This window comes from Diabrotica undecimpunctata, chromosome 2 (genome assembly GCF_040954645.1).
Source record: "Diabrotica undecimpunctata isolate CICGRU chromosome 2, icDiaUnde3, whole genome shotgun sequence".
Taxonomy (NCBI): Eukaryota; Metazoa; Arthropoda; class Insecta; order Coleoptera; family Chrysomelidae; genus Diabrotica; species Diabrotica undecimpunctata.
Window position 1 is genome coordinate 5,587,822 of NC_092804.1, and position 17,566 is coordinate 5,605,387.

General features: G+C 32.6%; 3 protein-coding genes across 3 annotated transcripts in view; 2 read left to right on the top strand and 1 right to left on the bottom strand.

Moving 5' to 3' along the window:
* The window catches only part of LOC140433051 (uncharacterized), a 77,859-nt gene extending 77,566 nt beyond the window's left edge, over nt 1-293 (top strand). The window contains exon 20 of the mRNA XM_072521117.1: nt 21-293. Within this exon, the coding sequence (XP_072377218.1) occupies nt 21-204 (184 nt within the window). The 3' untranslated portion in view covers nt 205-293. The remainder of the gene's footprint in view (nt 1-20) is intronic.
* The window catches only part of LOC140433150 (uncharacterized), a 1,089,409-nt gene that overhangs the window by 297,707 nt on the left and 774,136 nt on the right, over nt 1-17,566 (bottom strand). The gene's annotated exons all lie outside the window — the stretch shown is intronic.
* LOC140434128 (juvenile hormone esterase-like) lies at nt 2,760-17,035 on the top strand. The gene is made up of 9 exons (XM_072522169.1): nt 2,760-3,053; nt 7,824-8,115; nt 9,760-9,951; nt 10,469-10,653; nt 10,840-10,975; nt 14,727-14,896; nt 14,990-15,131; nt 15,210-15,351; nt 16,765-17,035. Exons 1-9 carry the CDS (start codon nt 2,859-2,861, stop codon nt 16,946-16,948), a joined length of 1,638 nt encoding a protein of 545 aa, XP_072378270.1. The 5' UTR covers nt 2,760-2,858; the 3' UTR covers nt 16,949-17,035.

A 17,566-nucleotide genomic window follows, 5' to 3' on the forward strand; every position in this document is an offset into this window, starting at 1 on the left:
TTTTATTTATTTTTTTTTAGAAATCCCACACCAATAGAAGTTCCTTTGTTAAATAATTTCATCTGGTTACCTTCGGAGCCCAAAACTCTTCGATATATGAACATTAACACAACATTTGAAATGCTTGAACAGCCAAGACAATATCCTCAAGTAAAGCAGATATTGGAGAAATATATGGAACCACCTTACAATGTATTTGCATGAAATTGACGGTTTACAATAATAAAATATTTTTAAATTTAGTTGTCTTTATTTTAATTGTATGCTAAAAGACAATAAAATATTTAAAAGACGATATAGTTTTGTTCTTGGACAACCTCAAGGAGATATGTACAATGCCACATGAACTTCATTTAGTGTGTGCCAGTGTATGTCTTAAAATAAACATTTTTAAAACAAAATTCATGACAAACCTAGTACCTAGCGGAAAGATCAATATTAGACACGAAATAAAGATCACAAGAGACAACCAAACATTAGAAAGTATGAAGAAGAATAAACTTACCATGGGAAGCCTATGGAAAACTCAAAGACATCTTTAAAAGCGATATACCAATTTCTTTAAAACGTAAAACATTTGATCAATGTTTGTTGCCTGTGAAGACCTATGATGCCGAAACTTTGACATTGACAGCTACAACTTCTAAAACGCTGCAAATAACTCAGAGGAAAATACAAAGGTCAATGCTGAGTATATCGCTTCGCGACCGAGTTAGAAATGAAGACTTAAGATGAAGAACAGGAATTACTGATGTAATTTCCCGAATTGCCACACTAAAATGGAACTTTAGAATGTAGTGAATGTAATGAAGGAATCACCTTGACCTTCTTTATTTCAGTTGAAGAACTGCTGAAGTTTCTTGTTAAAACGCAGTTTCTTGGAATCACTATTGTGTTCCGGGATAAAGGCGTGAATATCTTTTAAAGAACCCCCGAAATAGGTGTGTCGATATTCTAAGACTGAATATTGGATGGCAAATTCAGTAGCTTTGCATTAATCACACTAAGAATTATCTCTTGGCTACAATTAAATAAACGGTTCGTTGCATATTTCGCAAGTTAGAACTTTGTTTGAGAGGAAGATTAAATCTCTTTAATATTGTAGCAGAATTTTCAACTAGGTTGGAATTTCTCACTTCTTGGTAGTTCCACTTTCAATCCGTTTTAATGCTGCTGAACTGTGAAATTCTTTATTTGACCTGACGTTCTTACCAGTGGTCTACTTGATTTTTACCTTGGTTGTCAGTTACTTGTTAGGTCTTTATTGTGGGATTGTATTGGTACCATTAGGTTGTTTTGACAACTTTCATATTATGCTTTTAGTGCTGCGAGGCCTCTAGAGGAGTTTCTAGTACGGCAATATTGGACAAGACTAGAAGCCCAGCTGTTTGTGATGGTCTTATAGTGCCAAATATTTGTCTCATTGCCATCATCGCCATTAAAGATATCCTTAATGGCAATGAAACTGGTGTCTTTTACAAATTAACGCCAGACAAAACTTTAAATTTTAAAAATCAAAAATGTGTCGGTGGAAAGCTTTTGTTTGTGCAAACATGACAGGTACAGAGAAAAGAAAGCTTTTGGTTATTGGGAAAAAATTACGTCCTAGATGTTTCAACAATGAAAAAACACTGCCTTTAAACTACACAGCCAACAAAAAACGTGAATGACTTCTGCTATTTTTGAAGAAAAACTGATAAAGTGGAACAAGTCTTCAAAAAAAAAAAAAGAAAAATTCTTCTTTTGGGTAACAACTGTGTAGCCCATCCCAAGCTTGATTTGACCAATATCAATCTAGTTTTGGTACCAGCTAATTGCACGAGTGTCTTGCAGCCTATGGATCAAGGAGTCATTAGAAGTTTAGAGTGTCATTATCGTAAACAGCTTTTGAAAAAGATAATTTTATGGACAATGAGTAACCCGTAAACATTACTATCCTTGATTCAGTTCAATTTTTGGACAATGCATGGAGTGCGATTACATCAGTGACAATTTGTAAGTACTTTTGTCAAGCAAAATTAACTGTAGTTTCTCCCAATATTCAGAATGTTAACTAAGATTACTAAATGTCTTTGTCAGAGTGGATACAAAAATTTAATGTAATCCAGGGAGAGTTTTAAACTGATCTTCACTACTATATTCCAGTAGACAATCGGGTAGAAACATTTCAAGCTTCAAGTGATAAAGAAATTGTAAAAAAAAGTGCAAAATGTGAAAATAAATTTTGATGAAGATAATGAAGAAGAAGACGAAGAAGGCGTTGATTGTGCTACAACCCAAGAAGCAATGAGAACTGCTAAGACCATATTTAGGTTTTACCAGTTCAGGGAGGCATCCACAACTACCAAAGAAGCAACTCAGATTATTAAGGACACTACAGAAAAATTTTATTTTTCGGAAATGTTTTGCAGAAGAAAATAACTGTCATAGCGTCATTTTTTTACTGGACCCTTCAATGACGCTGTAACTAATTTCCACTGTATAAACTAAATAAAATGATTTAGAATAACAAGTTATATTAAAAAAGTGAAACAGTAGGTGGTACTGTAAATATCAAAAAATTTCAAATAAAAATAGAATTATTAATGGTTTTATTATCAAATTATTAATGAAATATAACCAAACACTTGAAAAAATGGCTTATCTAATATAATTTCTTGGTTATACCAAATCATTTAATGATTACTCGGATTAATTAAATGATTATAACTATTTTAAGTGATTTTCCATTGTCACTAAAACTATCATACAATTTTTTTTACCCAATACCTTATATAAACACATGATTTCAAACTAGAATACCTTAATACTTTATTGTAAGTAAAAAGAAAAATAGTTCAATTCTAATTAAGAAAAAAATGAAGTTTGCTGTTGTAAAAAGTCTTTTTTGTGTCTTTCTCACAGTACAAGCTTCCGCTGATGATGGCACCGTAGTTCAAACTGAAAGTGGGATGATTAGAGGGCATATTCTCAAAAGTGAAAATGGAAACAATTATTATGCTTTTCAAGAAATACCATATGCTGCTCCTCCAATTGGAGAAAATAGATTTCAAGTGAGTAAAAAACATATAATCATCATCATTCTCATCGTATTCTACCAATTCTGATGCAGCCTCCTTTACCCTCATAGTCGTTCTTCATTACTGCCCACGATTGTCCAATATTTGCTTTTCTGTATCATATTGGATCGACCTGTTTCTTAATATTGTTCTGAAGCTATTTTAATTACTGTTTCTTTATGGCAATCCCATATTAAATTTAGACATCGTCTTGGCCTCTTGACGCCTCTTGGTCAATTGATAAAGATGCAAAAAACATATATTGATACATACATAAATAAGAAAATATATATAAATACATTAATAGTGAGCATATTAAACACAAAACTAAAATCATACATAAAGAAACACAGCCAAAGAGTGCTCGTAGAATTGATAGATTTTTAAAAAGGTAAAAGTAATCTTTGTGAAAAAAACATTACAAATCAATTTAATTAGGATAGAAAAAACATTAAAATTAAAAAAAGTAAATGAAAACATTATTAATTAATTGAGAGTAGATGGAGATAACCTGGTCATTATAGCAAGTGACATGACAATTATTAAAGCAATTAAATAATTAGATAAAATAGTTATTAAATAATTAGAAAAATTAGATTCACTAAGATAAATTCAAGAGTTAAAAAAGTCAGTATAAGAGCAATATTGACAGAGCCACCATACAAAGATGAGAGTACTGAGAATAATTACGTGAAATACCTATTACAGGATAAACAGAGAAATTACGCTTCTAAATGGTGCATTTAAAATATTTTCCACAGTACTATGTCACCGTATAGCACCATATACGGAACGGATAGTAGGAAAATACCAGGCTGGTTTCAGAGGTGAAAAATCAACAACTTATCAGATTGCACCTCTGAAACAAATTTAAAAAAAAAACACTGGAATATGGCATTGATACTCATCACATATTTATAGACTACAAAGCAGCCTACGACTCTGTGAATGGAAGAGAAATGTTCAAAGCAACGAAAGAGCTAGAAATACCAAATCAGTTGGTAAATTTAACAAAACTAACTCTTGAAAAAGTTGAATGTAGAGTACGAATTCAGGGGGAACTCTCTGGACCTAAAACAAATAACGGGCTTCGCCAGGGACACTCTCTCCTGTATACTGTTTAATCTGGATCTGGAAAAAGTGATACCAATAATGTTGTGTAATCGGAAAACGCTGTTTCGAGAGAAAAATACCGAGGAAAGTATATGGCCCGTTACAAGAGGAAGATGGCACATGGAGAATTAGGAGAAACGACGAGGTTAATGAGTTAAATGAAGGTTATGACATTGTAAGATTTGTGAAAAGTCAAAGACTGTCATGGCTGGGACATGTGCAGAGACAAAACGATGCAAAAACAACAGAGAAAATGTTACAATGGAAGCCCATAGGAAAGTGAAAAAAAGGAAGGCCCAAAACGAGATGGTTGGATGACGTGGAAGACGACCTGAAAACAATGAACATAAGACAATGGAGAAGAAGGGCACAAGAGAGATCTGAATGAAAGGACATAGCCAGACAGGCAAAGACCCATCCAGGGTTATGATGCCAAAAGAAGAAGAAGAAGAAGAATCGGAAAACGCTGTAAGAGAGGCGTATGTAGCATTAAAAGAATCAGCTACAAAAATAAGTTTAATAATAAACACCAACAAAACAAAGTATATGAAAATAAGCAAGCAACCACAAATTCTATATCTACTTGTTATAGAAAACGACGTCATCGAAGTAGTGAATAAATTTGTATGTCTGGGAGCGCTTCTTAACACTGAAAGTAATACTACCGTAGAAATAAACTGCAGAATTTGCACGGCCAACAGATGCTAGTTTGAGCTCAATCTTCTCCTTAAATCCACAATTATATCGAGAAATACAAAAATAAAACTTTATAAAACCATTATACGCCCAGTCCTAGCATATGGTTCAGCGACCTGAACTTTAACAAAAAGTGATAAAAACATGTTAAAATGTTTTGAGAGAAAAGTACTAAGGCGAATCTATGGAGCAATGAATGACAATGGAGTGTGGAGAAGACGATACAACTTCGAACTTTATAGAATATATCAGGAACTTGACATCGTAAAACATAATAAGATAGGACCTCCAAGGGCATGTAATACGGATGGAACAAAATGACCCAGCTAGAAAAACGCTCCTTGATAAACACATTGGTCAGAGAAGAAAAGGAAGACACAGAACAAGGTTCTTTGATAACATCGATAAAGATATGAGAAATATGGGAATACGTGCTTGTCGGAGAAAAGCGATGGATAGGGACGACTGGAGAGAAATTCTTGAGGAGAATAGGAACCACGCACGGTTGTAGAGCCAGAATAATGATGATAAATTAAAAGCAGTATCAACCTGGCCATATCAAAAACTGGAAAAGGAAGAGCAGACAAAAGAATTTTAGTTGCAAGAAAACATACGAAATAAATAAAAATCGGATGAGAAACAAGGTTCTAAGTAAGAAAATAATACTAGGAATACTAAGATTTCCTACTTGGCGAAACTGAATTCAAATCTTTATCACTGTGCTTTTTTAAAATTTGCAAACCAGACTGATTGATGAATTACTCGGCAAGGGAATCTAAAATATGCATTCCACATGTTCATCATGTTCAAAATTCGTAGTGAATTCATTTTCTGGTACTCCAAACAAAGGAAAGAACTAAAACATAATGACGGTGTTAGATTTTTATTTCGATGCAGAGTAACGGCAAGCCGCTTTTATGTATTTCAACATCTTTAACTCTCAACAGAATAATATAATGCTGTTGCTCTGAATCGAAACAAATGCAGCATATGTTATTCTGATGAGAGTGCTTTGTTTATATTTTTGTAAAATTTGTTTCACCAAATCCTTCTAAAATCCTTTTGGAAATCCAATCGAGGAATGTTTTTCCCAGTTTTGACTTTCTAAATATAGCATGTGAATTTAGTACAACTAGGTCAAGTATATGAAAAAAGACCTTTTTGTACTATTTCACGTTTTTCCTTACGGTTTCAGTAGAACTTAGAAGCATATCTGTTCTGTCGACTCCACCCATATTCATATTGTACGCGATAATACATTCAGGTTTTTTAACTTCTTGGTTTCTGCTATTTTTGGTTTTAGATATATTAGCTTCATGCATAGTTGTCAATATTACAACGTCTCTTTTATCTTTCCATTTGAGTGCCAAAGATTTGTCAGTAGAAAAGTATTATATAGAACCTTTTTCCAGATTATTTTTAAATTTTGGCATATGTTTTCGATTCTGCTTTACAGTTCCGCAACAATTAATCTTTTTTTCGAATAAAGCTTCAGCCAGTAATAGACTGCTGTACTAGTTGTCCATGTAAATTTTGTGACCATTATTCCAATATGGCTCGGCCAGTGTCATAACGACGTTTCCAGATATACCAAGATTCTCAGAATACTGAGTTATATCTGTATCCGCTCCGGTATATATTATGAAATCTAATATATAACCGGTTTCACAATCAACGGCAACAAAAAACTTAATTCCATTAAGTCTAACTTAATGCCTTTTTTTCGGAAGATATTGGCGAAACGAGATACGTCCTTTGAATAACATAAAGTTTTCATCTATGGAAATATTTTCAAATTTTCAAATGGATAGAAGTTTTTCTTGAAAATCTTTCTAAAATAGTCACTTCTAATTTTCACAAGACGGTCATTGAAGTTACAGTTATTGTTATCCGAAAAGTGGATATTTCTCAATAGCTGAAAATATCTATCTCGAGGCATACACTGTTGAAATGTTGGCAATAAAAACATACATCTCATCAATATCTGTGTTTTGCCAGTTTTTCATGCGAGAAGGGCCAGGCATTCCAGAATTGGAATATAATCACCGAATATATTGGTTTGTTCAACGACTTTTTCCATTATCTTTTGTGTAAAAAAGGCTTCAAACACTTGTAGGACAGATGGAGCGTCCGACAATGCGTTAATACAACATCCAGAGGCATCGTTTGAAAAATTATGTATTGTTGGATCAATATTTTTTTCTTGCCACTCGAAAGGATCCGATTCTTTCGTCTTTTGGGTTGTGAAATATCAGGAACAACGAGTTCCGTGTCACTTTCTGAACTGTCATGGTTTTTCTCACTATTACTGCACGTCGATTCGCAAATATTTTCCTACCCGTAGCTCTTCTCTGATTCAGCATCAAAGTTTTCGTCTGAATCACTGTTAAAAGCAAATTCTAATAATTCTTCTTCAGATAAACCCTTTTTACGAAATATATTGTGGAAAAAAGTGCCAATACAATGCGCATGCCTACAAAGTTATGACTTCACTGACGCAAAATCAACAAGTATCGACCCGTATCGGAGCTAGTAAGAATCGATGCTTGCAATAGATACCCACTATTGATATTTTGCTGGTGCTCTGTTACGCGGATGGAGGATCGCAGTCAAGTTATCCATGCGCTGATTAATACGTTTTCATTGGTATCATTTATCATAATTAGAGCCGCTTCTTTGATTTTTTCCTTTTTACCATCTATTTATTTCAGGACTATACCGGAATCTTTCCATTGAACTCTATGTTCACTATCTATTAAATTCTCTATTTTTAATATATAAGATTCATTTTCACTTATTTTAACATTTAATGGTCTTGACGTTTCAGCTAAATAAAAATATTTGCGTTCATAAGGTAGTTTATACATATAATTCTTTGTTTCTTCTGCTTTTTTTTTAATATTGTATAAATTCATAATTTATTTAATATGAAGCATACTAATTTATTGTTTTTAGAATCCCAAAATTCCAAACGCTTGGCCTGGAATGTTGGACACAACAAAGAATACAAAGGTTTGCTATCAAACTGTCGTTAAGTATAGTAACCTAAAAATTAGCGAAGACTGTCTATATGTGAACGTATACACCCCCCAAAAACCTGGATCTGCTGATCTTCTACCCGTGTTACTCTGGATACATGGCGGAGCATTCCAGAACGAATCCAGTACCTATGAGTACTATGGTCCGAAGTACATTATGGATCATGGTGTCGTTGTGGTTACTTTTAACTACAGATTGGGACCATTTGGTAATTAAATTTTTTCATACGTTTTTATCTAGTAACGCAATAACATTAATTGCTGTCACAGAGATACCCTACATAAGCGTCAACCACTTTTTTTTGTCATCCTGTTCTAGCCATTTTAAATTTTGCAACTTATTTGATATCTGAGATTAAGTCCTCACTTCGAAATTTTCTGATGTTGTTCTCATTATTGTCTTTGGTATGCCATCCCTTTTAATCTGTTTAATGGGGTCGTTTCAATTTAAACGTCAAATATTTATAAAAGTAATATCAGAATTTTTCTATGTCGTGTAGACTTCAAAATTATACCATCTTTGCCATAAAGTATTTACTACTCTACTGATATGCTTCTTTTTCTTTTTTTGTATGTAGTCATGACTGTGTCTGTTTTTTAGTGTGCCTCCAGTAAGTTGTCGTTCCATAATTTTCGTGGTCTTCCTACTGATCGTCTTTCTATTGGGAAACCGTCTCTTGCCATCTTTACTACTCTATTTTTTGTAATTCGGCTTATATGATCATTTCTTGTTACTCTTCTATTTTTTACCAAGTCCTTGATGTTCTCCACCTTGCATCTACGTCGTATATCTGTACTTTTAGCTCTGTACCATGGTATTTTACCATTAATTTTTTTAAGTGTTTTTTCTCTGCTGTTTCTTTAACAATTTTTTGTCCTTCTTAAAATTAACGTCTATTTGAAGAAGAAAAACTCTCTAAACATTTAAAAACAAATCAAACAACAGCCGTTAGTTATTAGTAGGTATCGTAAGAAAATTGCACGATGGTTTTTATGAAGAAAATTATTGTTTGATGGGATAACGGACTCGATTCTGCGGAGTTCACGAGATGAGCCAAATCTTCTGGTGTAATAAATCTAAAAGTATTTTGAATAATGGCTTCTATCACTTTTATCTATGTTACTTGGATTTTGACGTGGTACTAACACTTTCAGCCTTGACCATAGATTTTCTATTAGATTTAGATTGGGACTATTTGCAGGCTAAGTCAGGGCAGTAACGGCAACGTTTTTTAACCTTTCAATGGCAGTCTTCTGCAATATTTTGCTGGAAGATGAATTTTTAAGAATCCTTTTCAAATAAATCTCTGACAGTCGTCGTCTCGGCAGCAGGTTGGTTTGCAACATTTCTTTCTTATCTTTTTTTTTGCATTAATATTACCCTCTATCAATGCCAAACGCCCAACTCTGCTAGTGGTCATACAAGCTCATACCAAGACACTTACAAGGTGCCTCATAGTGACCGTAGTACTCTGGGGCAAAAGATATTCTTCTGGTTGGCGCTAAACAAACTTCACTTCATCCCTCCTAAAAATCAAGAACTCTGGTTTTATCAATTCAAATTTCCTTACTTCACTGTTCTTTTGTCAATCAATGAGTTTTTGCCGTTGTTTTTTTTAGCAACGTCTTTTTTTCTATGCTTTTTTTACAAAATTTCCTTCTAATAGGACGGTCCGATATTTGTTACCCATTTGATCGGATAATACCATGAATATCTGTTGCGGATCTGCAATGGTCTTCTTCTAATAAAGATATGATAACGTTATAGGTTATTTTCAGTAATGTAATTACTAGATAATTTTTACATTGAAGTTGGCCTTCCTTTTTGTATAGTATCGTGATAAAATTTTTAGGATTTGTTGGTACCCAGGATGGCGTGGTTCCACTTAATCTCGGTTTAAAAGACCAGCGATTTGCTATAGAATGGGTCAACAGAAATATTCATCTATTTGGTGGAAATCCAGAACATATGGTGCTAGTTGGTGAAAGTGCTGGATCCAGGTCTGTCGGATATCATCTAATGGGGCCATGGGAGGGAGAAAAACGTAAGTATTTATGATTAATAGGTGTAAAAAATATAAATAATAATAAATCTAATACTTGAGTTGTATCTTATTAAAAAAAGGACATAAATAAAGGAAAAACTATTTACTCTTTTTCAAGGTATTCCGCTTTTAAGATAAGTACATTTTAACCTTCAAACAAACCACTCGTCGACGTAGTTTGTTTAATCAGATCCGTTGGTTGATCTCGTTACATTATTTGGATCCAGTGGTCAAAGAATTGGCCGTCCAAAGGACGTTTACGGAAAGCGCCATTGACATTTTATTTTGCCCTTATGATATCACATGTTCCATGCTCCCCCGAAGTAAAGTTTGATATAGAGACGGGCAAAAAATGGATTGACCATTGAAGAAAGCAAAAAAAAAGGATATTATTTGTGTTTTCTCACCTAATGCAATACTGACGTTGGAATTTTGAGCATTTTTTAATCAATTTATATAAACAGTTCCTTTATATTCGAATTTTGGTTTTTGTAGTGATTATAACCCTCTTTTTTAGAGCTTTTTCATGGGGTTATTATGCAAAGTGCGTCACCAATTTCAGGAGGTAGAACGCAGGATTTAGGCACCACAACAGAAACTGCCTTGGAATTGGGTAGAAGGGTAGATCCGTCGTTTGATTCCAACGATACTAAGCAACTTCTGCAAGTACTTCAAAACGCTGATGCCAAAGATATAATTTATGTAAGTTTATAACATTTATGGTACCAGTTTATTATATATAAACGAAGATTAATTATTAATTCAACGTAAAATCGAAGATAATCGACTAATATAACGGTGAAAGAAATGATAGTTTAAGTACAGGACGTAAAATATTATTCATATTTTTTAAAATTACATATAACAGCATATCTTGAAACATTTTAGTCCGGTATACCTGGCGGAATTGCTATTGAAGATTCAGGTCCATTTTCCTACCCAGGTTTTCAAGCGTTTTTGGACGGAAACTACAAAAAGGTTCCTGTTTTAATTGGATTTAATTCAGAAGAATGGGGCTTCATAGGTAATTAAAATTTTTATATTTGTTTCATTATTATTATCACTTTCCAGTTATTGAAGTGGAAGATATTTTTTTTAATCCTTTTGTTTACTCTAAGTGGCTTTAATTTAATAAGATTAGGTTTTTTAGTAACTAATCAAATGTAAGGAATAAGATTATACAAGTAATAATTAAAAATAATTAATTGAAAAAGTACTATAGTTCAACAGTGGTAAAATAAATATATTTTTGAGATTCATTATAATATTAACTTTGCTAAGTGAATATCAAAAAGAAGTACTAAAAATTAAAAAATATATTAACATATATCATATCTTGTTCACATGACTAATATGACAAAATTAATTTTCTTTTTATTTATTTTCTGATTAATATTTTATTTACTTTCAAGTAAAATCATAATTAATGGCAGTAAATTCTGCGAAACGAAAATAGCACCTATTGTACTATTTATTCAATACTAAAGAGAAAATTCGAAAAAATGTTTCAATGACTTACGCATTTCTTATAAATTGAGAGATGAGATTCGCCCAAACAGAATTTAGAGCAAACTGAAAGACGGGCAGTGATTCAAGAACTGCGAGACCTACTGCCTCTTTCTGCAATCCTGATATGAACTAAGCGTATTAGAAATGAAACTCTTCGAGTGCAGTGCCTCATATTATATTGCGCATATAATAATCGTAGTTCATTACGTACTGGTAACAAACAGTGTTTATAAAGGATAATTGAGACTACTGGAGCAAAAGTGGTCTAACCCCAAATATTATGGATTTGCATGAACAAAAAAAGAATGCTTTTTTTGAAATTTTATAAAAAATATGTTGTCAAAAGGTTTTCAAATGTTTTTAAATCATTAACTAGTAAAAAAACTCTAAGATCTTGCAATATATTGAACAAAAGAATACAAAATTTAGCTGTTTTTGTGGATTTGACCCCTTCTGCACCAGATTACTTATTTTCCTCGTGAAATGTTCTTTTGGATGTATAAGGGTTATTATTGTTTTGGTCCTTGTGTAAAATCCATGATGTATTATTGGAGGTATAAATGAAAGAAATTCCAAATGATCTTTTTTTTGCTTCGGTTATCTAATGTCCACCGGGATAAAGATGATCTAACTGAAGTATGTTCATAGTTATCCTCTTTTTTATATTTAGTGAGTAAACACGTTCTCTTTTGTACAAGGTATAAAGGATTTCTAAAGTCAAATTTGGTGCAAAATAACTTCTATGTTCACTTTTATGCCTCGTATAATGTGATTCGTACGTGGGAAATTTACTAATGAATTTTTTTACTTCAGTAATTTTATCGTCACCTGAATTACCTCTTTTATCCTGGGGTTCAACTCCAGTTTGTGATTTTTTTTGTAAAAGTCTATCTACTACCATTAGAAATCTGAAAGGGTCCATCCCACAAGAGGATGATTAGCCTAGTTTTGCATTCTTTTACGTATTTATGTACTGAACAATTTTGGTGTAATCCACAACTTTTTGGGCTAGCCTATTCGTGTTTTCAAATTGTTGTCATTTTCTATGATGCGCAATCAACTTGCCAGAGCGATAAATGCTGTAATTTATAGGAAAAAGATGGTTAGGCAGGTTTTGCTTTAAAACTTTAGGTTGTTAGAACTGAATATCTGTAAAAACAACAAGCCGTATAGCAGAAGACCCGTTGGAAGGCCGCCAAAAAGGTGGAAAGATAATGTACAGTCAACAATGACTGAAACAGAATAAGAGGCAGACAAACAGGAGTAATCCTAGTCGTACGAAGAAGAAGAAAAAGAAGAACTGATTGCGATCTATAATTCAATAATCATCAACATCTCATGGCCTCAATGATGCCAATTTTTGTTCGTAATAATATACAAATTTTTTCTGCAATCTTAGTTCTAAAATAAAATCTTTTAACATCAACTTTATAGCCAGTATAGTTATAATATAATAATATGGTCGATGAAATCTGTAATTCAAAACTTGATTCTGCTGTTTGTAGGGTCCTCAATAATTATTTCTGATCGGAATCGGAATATTTTAACTATCTTGTGGTAAGCTACTCCAATAAATTGGAATATGTAACGACTTGTAAACGAATTATTGAACGGAATGTCTGCTCCAGCAATAATCAGTTCGTTATGTATATTTTCATTGCGCAGAGCTTTCGACATCCTCTCTGATGTCTTCTTCAGGGCTTTCGAGGTCTCAGTCTCCCGAGCCCCCAGACACTACTACACTGACCAATAATCACTGTACTACTAGTAATTGCGGTACTAACACTAAGATCGAAGAGACAGAGAACATTTGCATCTGAACGTCGAGAGCAAAGAGGTGAAAAGCGTTTTGTTGCCACAAGGATCAACAGTGAACAGAGAGTTTTTTGTTTGTTATTTTAAAACTGTCTGCATGTCTATAGGGGTGGGGTTAAAGTGGGAGTAGAAATTATTACTAAGGGTTGGAGTAGGGTAATGATTTTTAAATTGAGGTGGAGAATGATAGGAGTTAATACAGCGAAAACTATAACAAGGTTTTTCGAAGGTGGAAAATTAAACATCTATTATTATAAAAAAATATAGAAAAACTATGATGATTTCTTTATAATAATCTATAATATAGACCAAAAATCATAGATTATCTATCACAAGTAAATTGTATAAATTATTTTAGGTTTCACGTAATTTTTAAGAAAAATAAGACTTTTTTTTTTATTTAAACAAATATACCCGCATCAACCACTAAGGGTTATTAGCGGGGAGACATACACAAACAGTAAGATACATATTGTTACATAAAAAAATATTTTTTACAATCGGGTATCTAGTTTAGTCATTTTAAGATAACTTAATAAAGACTGTAAATTTGACGTTAGTATACTTTTTAAATTATCACTAAGGGCACACGTATTCTTTCGTTCTGGTACATTGGACACTCGAAAATTATATGTTTCACTGACAACTGAGTGTTGCACTTGGTACACATCGGAGCAGCCTCCTGGTTAAAGATATGCTTGTGGGTAAGGAAAGTGTGTCCTATTCGGAGTCGGTTGATGATAACTTGGTCTTTTCTATTATTTGGTAAGATGAGTTTGGTTCCTACTTGACTTAGACATTCTTTGAGTAATATGAATGTGCTGGCCATTAACTCTTTATATGTTAACTATTTGTTGTTGAGAACTTGATTCTTAGTCATTTTCGTCAGTAGAAGAAGGACTGTTGAGAAGCAGTTTCTTCTTCAATCTGGTGATATTGTTTTTTAAAATTTTATTTTGTATTTGAGCATATATATAGTTTAAAATTTCTTTTATTTCTTGGCTTTCATTTGAATAATTTTTAACAATGCGTTCAGGATGTTTTGAGTGAAGGGAATTTACCAGAAAATCACATATTTCATGAAAAGTAAGTGTAAAGGAAGGGTTTCTATTTTCAAGTACACTGTCACATTTAACTTTAAATTCCAAACAGTATAAAAATTAAATTATATTTTTAATTTTAACTACCAGTAATTAACAAATTTGTCAGAACCGATATAAAGCTGTATGATCTGCTAGATATCGGGGCCGGACCAAAAAAATAAGACATTGAATACAAAACTAACATCTTTTAGTATAGGTATGGTGAACAATTAACAGAACATTTTCAGGAAGAACATAATGTTTCATATTTCCTTACCGTATTTCCGTTGATCCTTAATGTCTTTTTGTGACATTTTTTTTTCTCTCATGTTCAAACATACAGCATGCCATAATTACAAATTTTTTTAGCTTTCGAAACCAGCGAACAAACTTTGGAAGAATTAGATCTAAATCCTAGTAATCTGGTCGTAAATGGGCTCAATACTTCTCCAGAAAACAGACCAGTTGCTGGAGAATTGTTAAAAGACGTATATACACACAATACAAGCTTTGCAGGAAATATGGGCTATTTCGTAAGGGTAAGTCATAGTTGAATGTATAATAAATTTACTATTATATTTAAAAGTGTATTATGAATTGCTGTAGTAATAAATTACACATTTTATTTGTAGTATAGTAGTGATATCATGTTCACCACATCAACATGTAAACAAGTTGAATTAGCATCTAAAGTAGTGCCTTACTACTTCTATCAGTTTTCCTACAAAGGATATTTAGGACAAGCTATGGACATGGTACCGAAATTGCCACCAGGTAAAACACAGGATGTATTAACTAAATCACTGTACATTATCCTATGCTAAAGTTTATGTATCTATTTTCCTTTTACAGGTTGTGAGAAGGTTGTTCATTCTGAAGATCTCCACTATATGTGGGATGATGGTAATAACAGTGACCTAAGTAAATTCCCCGAAGAAGATCGTTTAATGTTACATCAATACGTCGTCATGTGGACTAATTTCGTTAAATATTTGTATTAGATAAAAATATTAACCGCGCTTTTAAAGCATTTTGTGTTCTGGTTACCTGTATCATTTTCCTTTTGCCAAATAAAAGATTTACCAAAGATATTCTCTTGGCTAACGGAGAAAACCCCAATAGAAAATATTACAAAAAAAAAGAACATTAAATATCAACACATGAAATAACCAAGGGTGGAGAACCAAATTAGAGGAAAGCCATAGCAGAAGTAAAAAAATAAATCATTCTGAAGCTATTTTCTTGGGGTATCTTAATGCAAGCAATAATAGAAAATTAAAATAAAATTAGATATCACAACTCCTACCACAACAAAGAAAAAAATAGACACCAAACAAAGGCACCAAACACATAGAAGGTTTTATGTAGATTATTTATAGTGTAGTAGAGAAAGGCAGGGAAGCACAAGCAGGGGTATTAATATTATTAAAAACATAACTTGACAAACTGGGAGTCAATCAATGAGAGAATTTGTAGGACTGAATAACTATACTGGGTTATCTCTTTTAAAAATTGGCCAGGTAGCATGCACGTCGAGACTGGCCTTGACTTCAAACGTTTACGAGCAAATTCGTAGACTTTTTCCAACGTTCCTTTAAAATTTTTGATGTACTTACATAATGAACGTTTTCACATTGAGGCAATCTTCCAAAAATAAGATCTTAAGGAAGCCTAATTTTTCTTCGGGTGATCGTCATCGATGGAGCATAATCGGTTGCTTCGTATTCGGAAATTCTTTAGGCTAACAAAAATAGAGAAGTTATAGTATCTCAATCTTTTTGATGATCAGCGAAAAACAGTACTGATAGAAAAAAGGTATTGACAAACAATTCTATTATGTCTTTTGATCATTCCATCTTATTGTGGTTGGAGGGTAGGAGTGCAAGTTTTTTTTATACCCAAGATTTTCATTAATTCTTGCCATAATTCTCATTTAAAATTTTGCATTTGGTCAGAATTTAAGTTTAAAGGACATGTTTTTGATACGACATATGTTATGAATGATTAGGAGGGGGTGCAATTTCAGGCCATTTTGAAAAATAATCCATTACGACCATTAAGTACTTGTTTTCTCTCTCTGTCATCGGAACTTTACCAAGAATATTCACTGCAAATACAATAAAACATGAGAGGGAAATAAGCTGTGTAATTAAACCAGTGCAAATCAATAATGTTTAAACGAGGTATAAGCGAATTATTATTTGTAGTTTTCACTTTTGCAATATGTAAAATTTTCAGAATATTTTCAGGATTTATATTCTCGTTATCTACTGATTTATTAATTTATTCTTCTAGAACTCTTAGAGTAGTTTTGTAATTTATTTAGACAATCTTGCTCTAATTTTTGGCACTGTCTTATGTAGTTATTATTTTAGAATTGCCTTTGATTAAATGTATGTTTTTTCAGCAATCCCACACCTGTACAAGATCCTTTGTTAAATAATTTCATCTGGTTACCTTCAGAGCCCATAAGTCTTCGATATATGAACATCAACACAACATTTGAAATGCTTGAACAGCCAAGACAATATCCTCAAGTAAAGCAGATATTAGAGAAGTACATGGAACCACCTTACAATATATTTTCTTAAAATTACATCTGTTAATATTAAAAACATTTTTAAATATACTTTTTGTTGTATTAACTCTATGACAATAAACAGTAAAACATTTTGTATTTTATATAAGGTTTTAGAGGAACAATCATATCTCGTATCACTTTATCCTCGTTCGTTTCTCCTGTTTTATTTTTCAGTCAGATGTTTTTTGTCCTGTTTATGTGACATTGCAGTGGTGCGATTACAGTAAAAAAACATGTCTTTTTATATGTCAGTTTCACTGATACATAAAAAGTTCCTTTGCCGTAAGCCAAAGAGTTTATTTTCGTTTTACATACTGTCGACCTTGTTTGTTTCGCTTGCGAATCAATTGAAGTTTTCGACACTTATTTGTTACCAATATGCGTCCAAATCAAAATGTATTGCTCTCCACATAGTAGTTTTTAGTTATCGTCTATTTTTGTTGACTACCCTTATCACTTCATTGTAGTTATGAGAGCCATGCAAAGCCTCTTTAACCTTTATTTATTATTTAATTATTTATTTACCATAACCCCAAATAAACCCACCTATTTCGTTTCTCAATATTCCTCTTCCTCTTATGTTTTGTTTTTTTTTGGTTTAAAATTAGGTTTTGTTGTTTTTTTTTTT

What these genes read in the sequence shown, in the direction of transcription:
- LOC140434128 (XM_072522169.1), top strand. Translation starts at nt 2,859, where the DNA reads ATGAAGTTTGCTGTTGTAAAAAGTCTTTTTTGTGTCTTTCTCACAGTA. An exon ending in TTGGAGAAAATAGATTTCAA is followed by an intron (nt 3,054 to 7,823) that starts GTGAGTAAAAAA and finishes TATTGTTTTTAG; the next exon opens with AATCCCAAAATTCCAAACGC. An exon ending in ACTAATTTCGTTAAATATTT is followed by an intron (nt 15,352 to 16,764) that starts GTATTAGATAAA and finishes ATGTTTTTTCAG; the next exon opens with CAATCCCACACCTGTACAAG.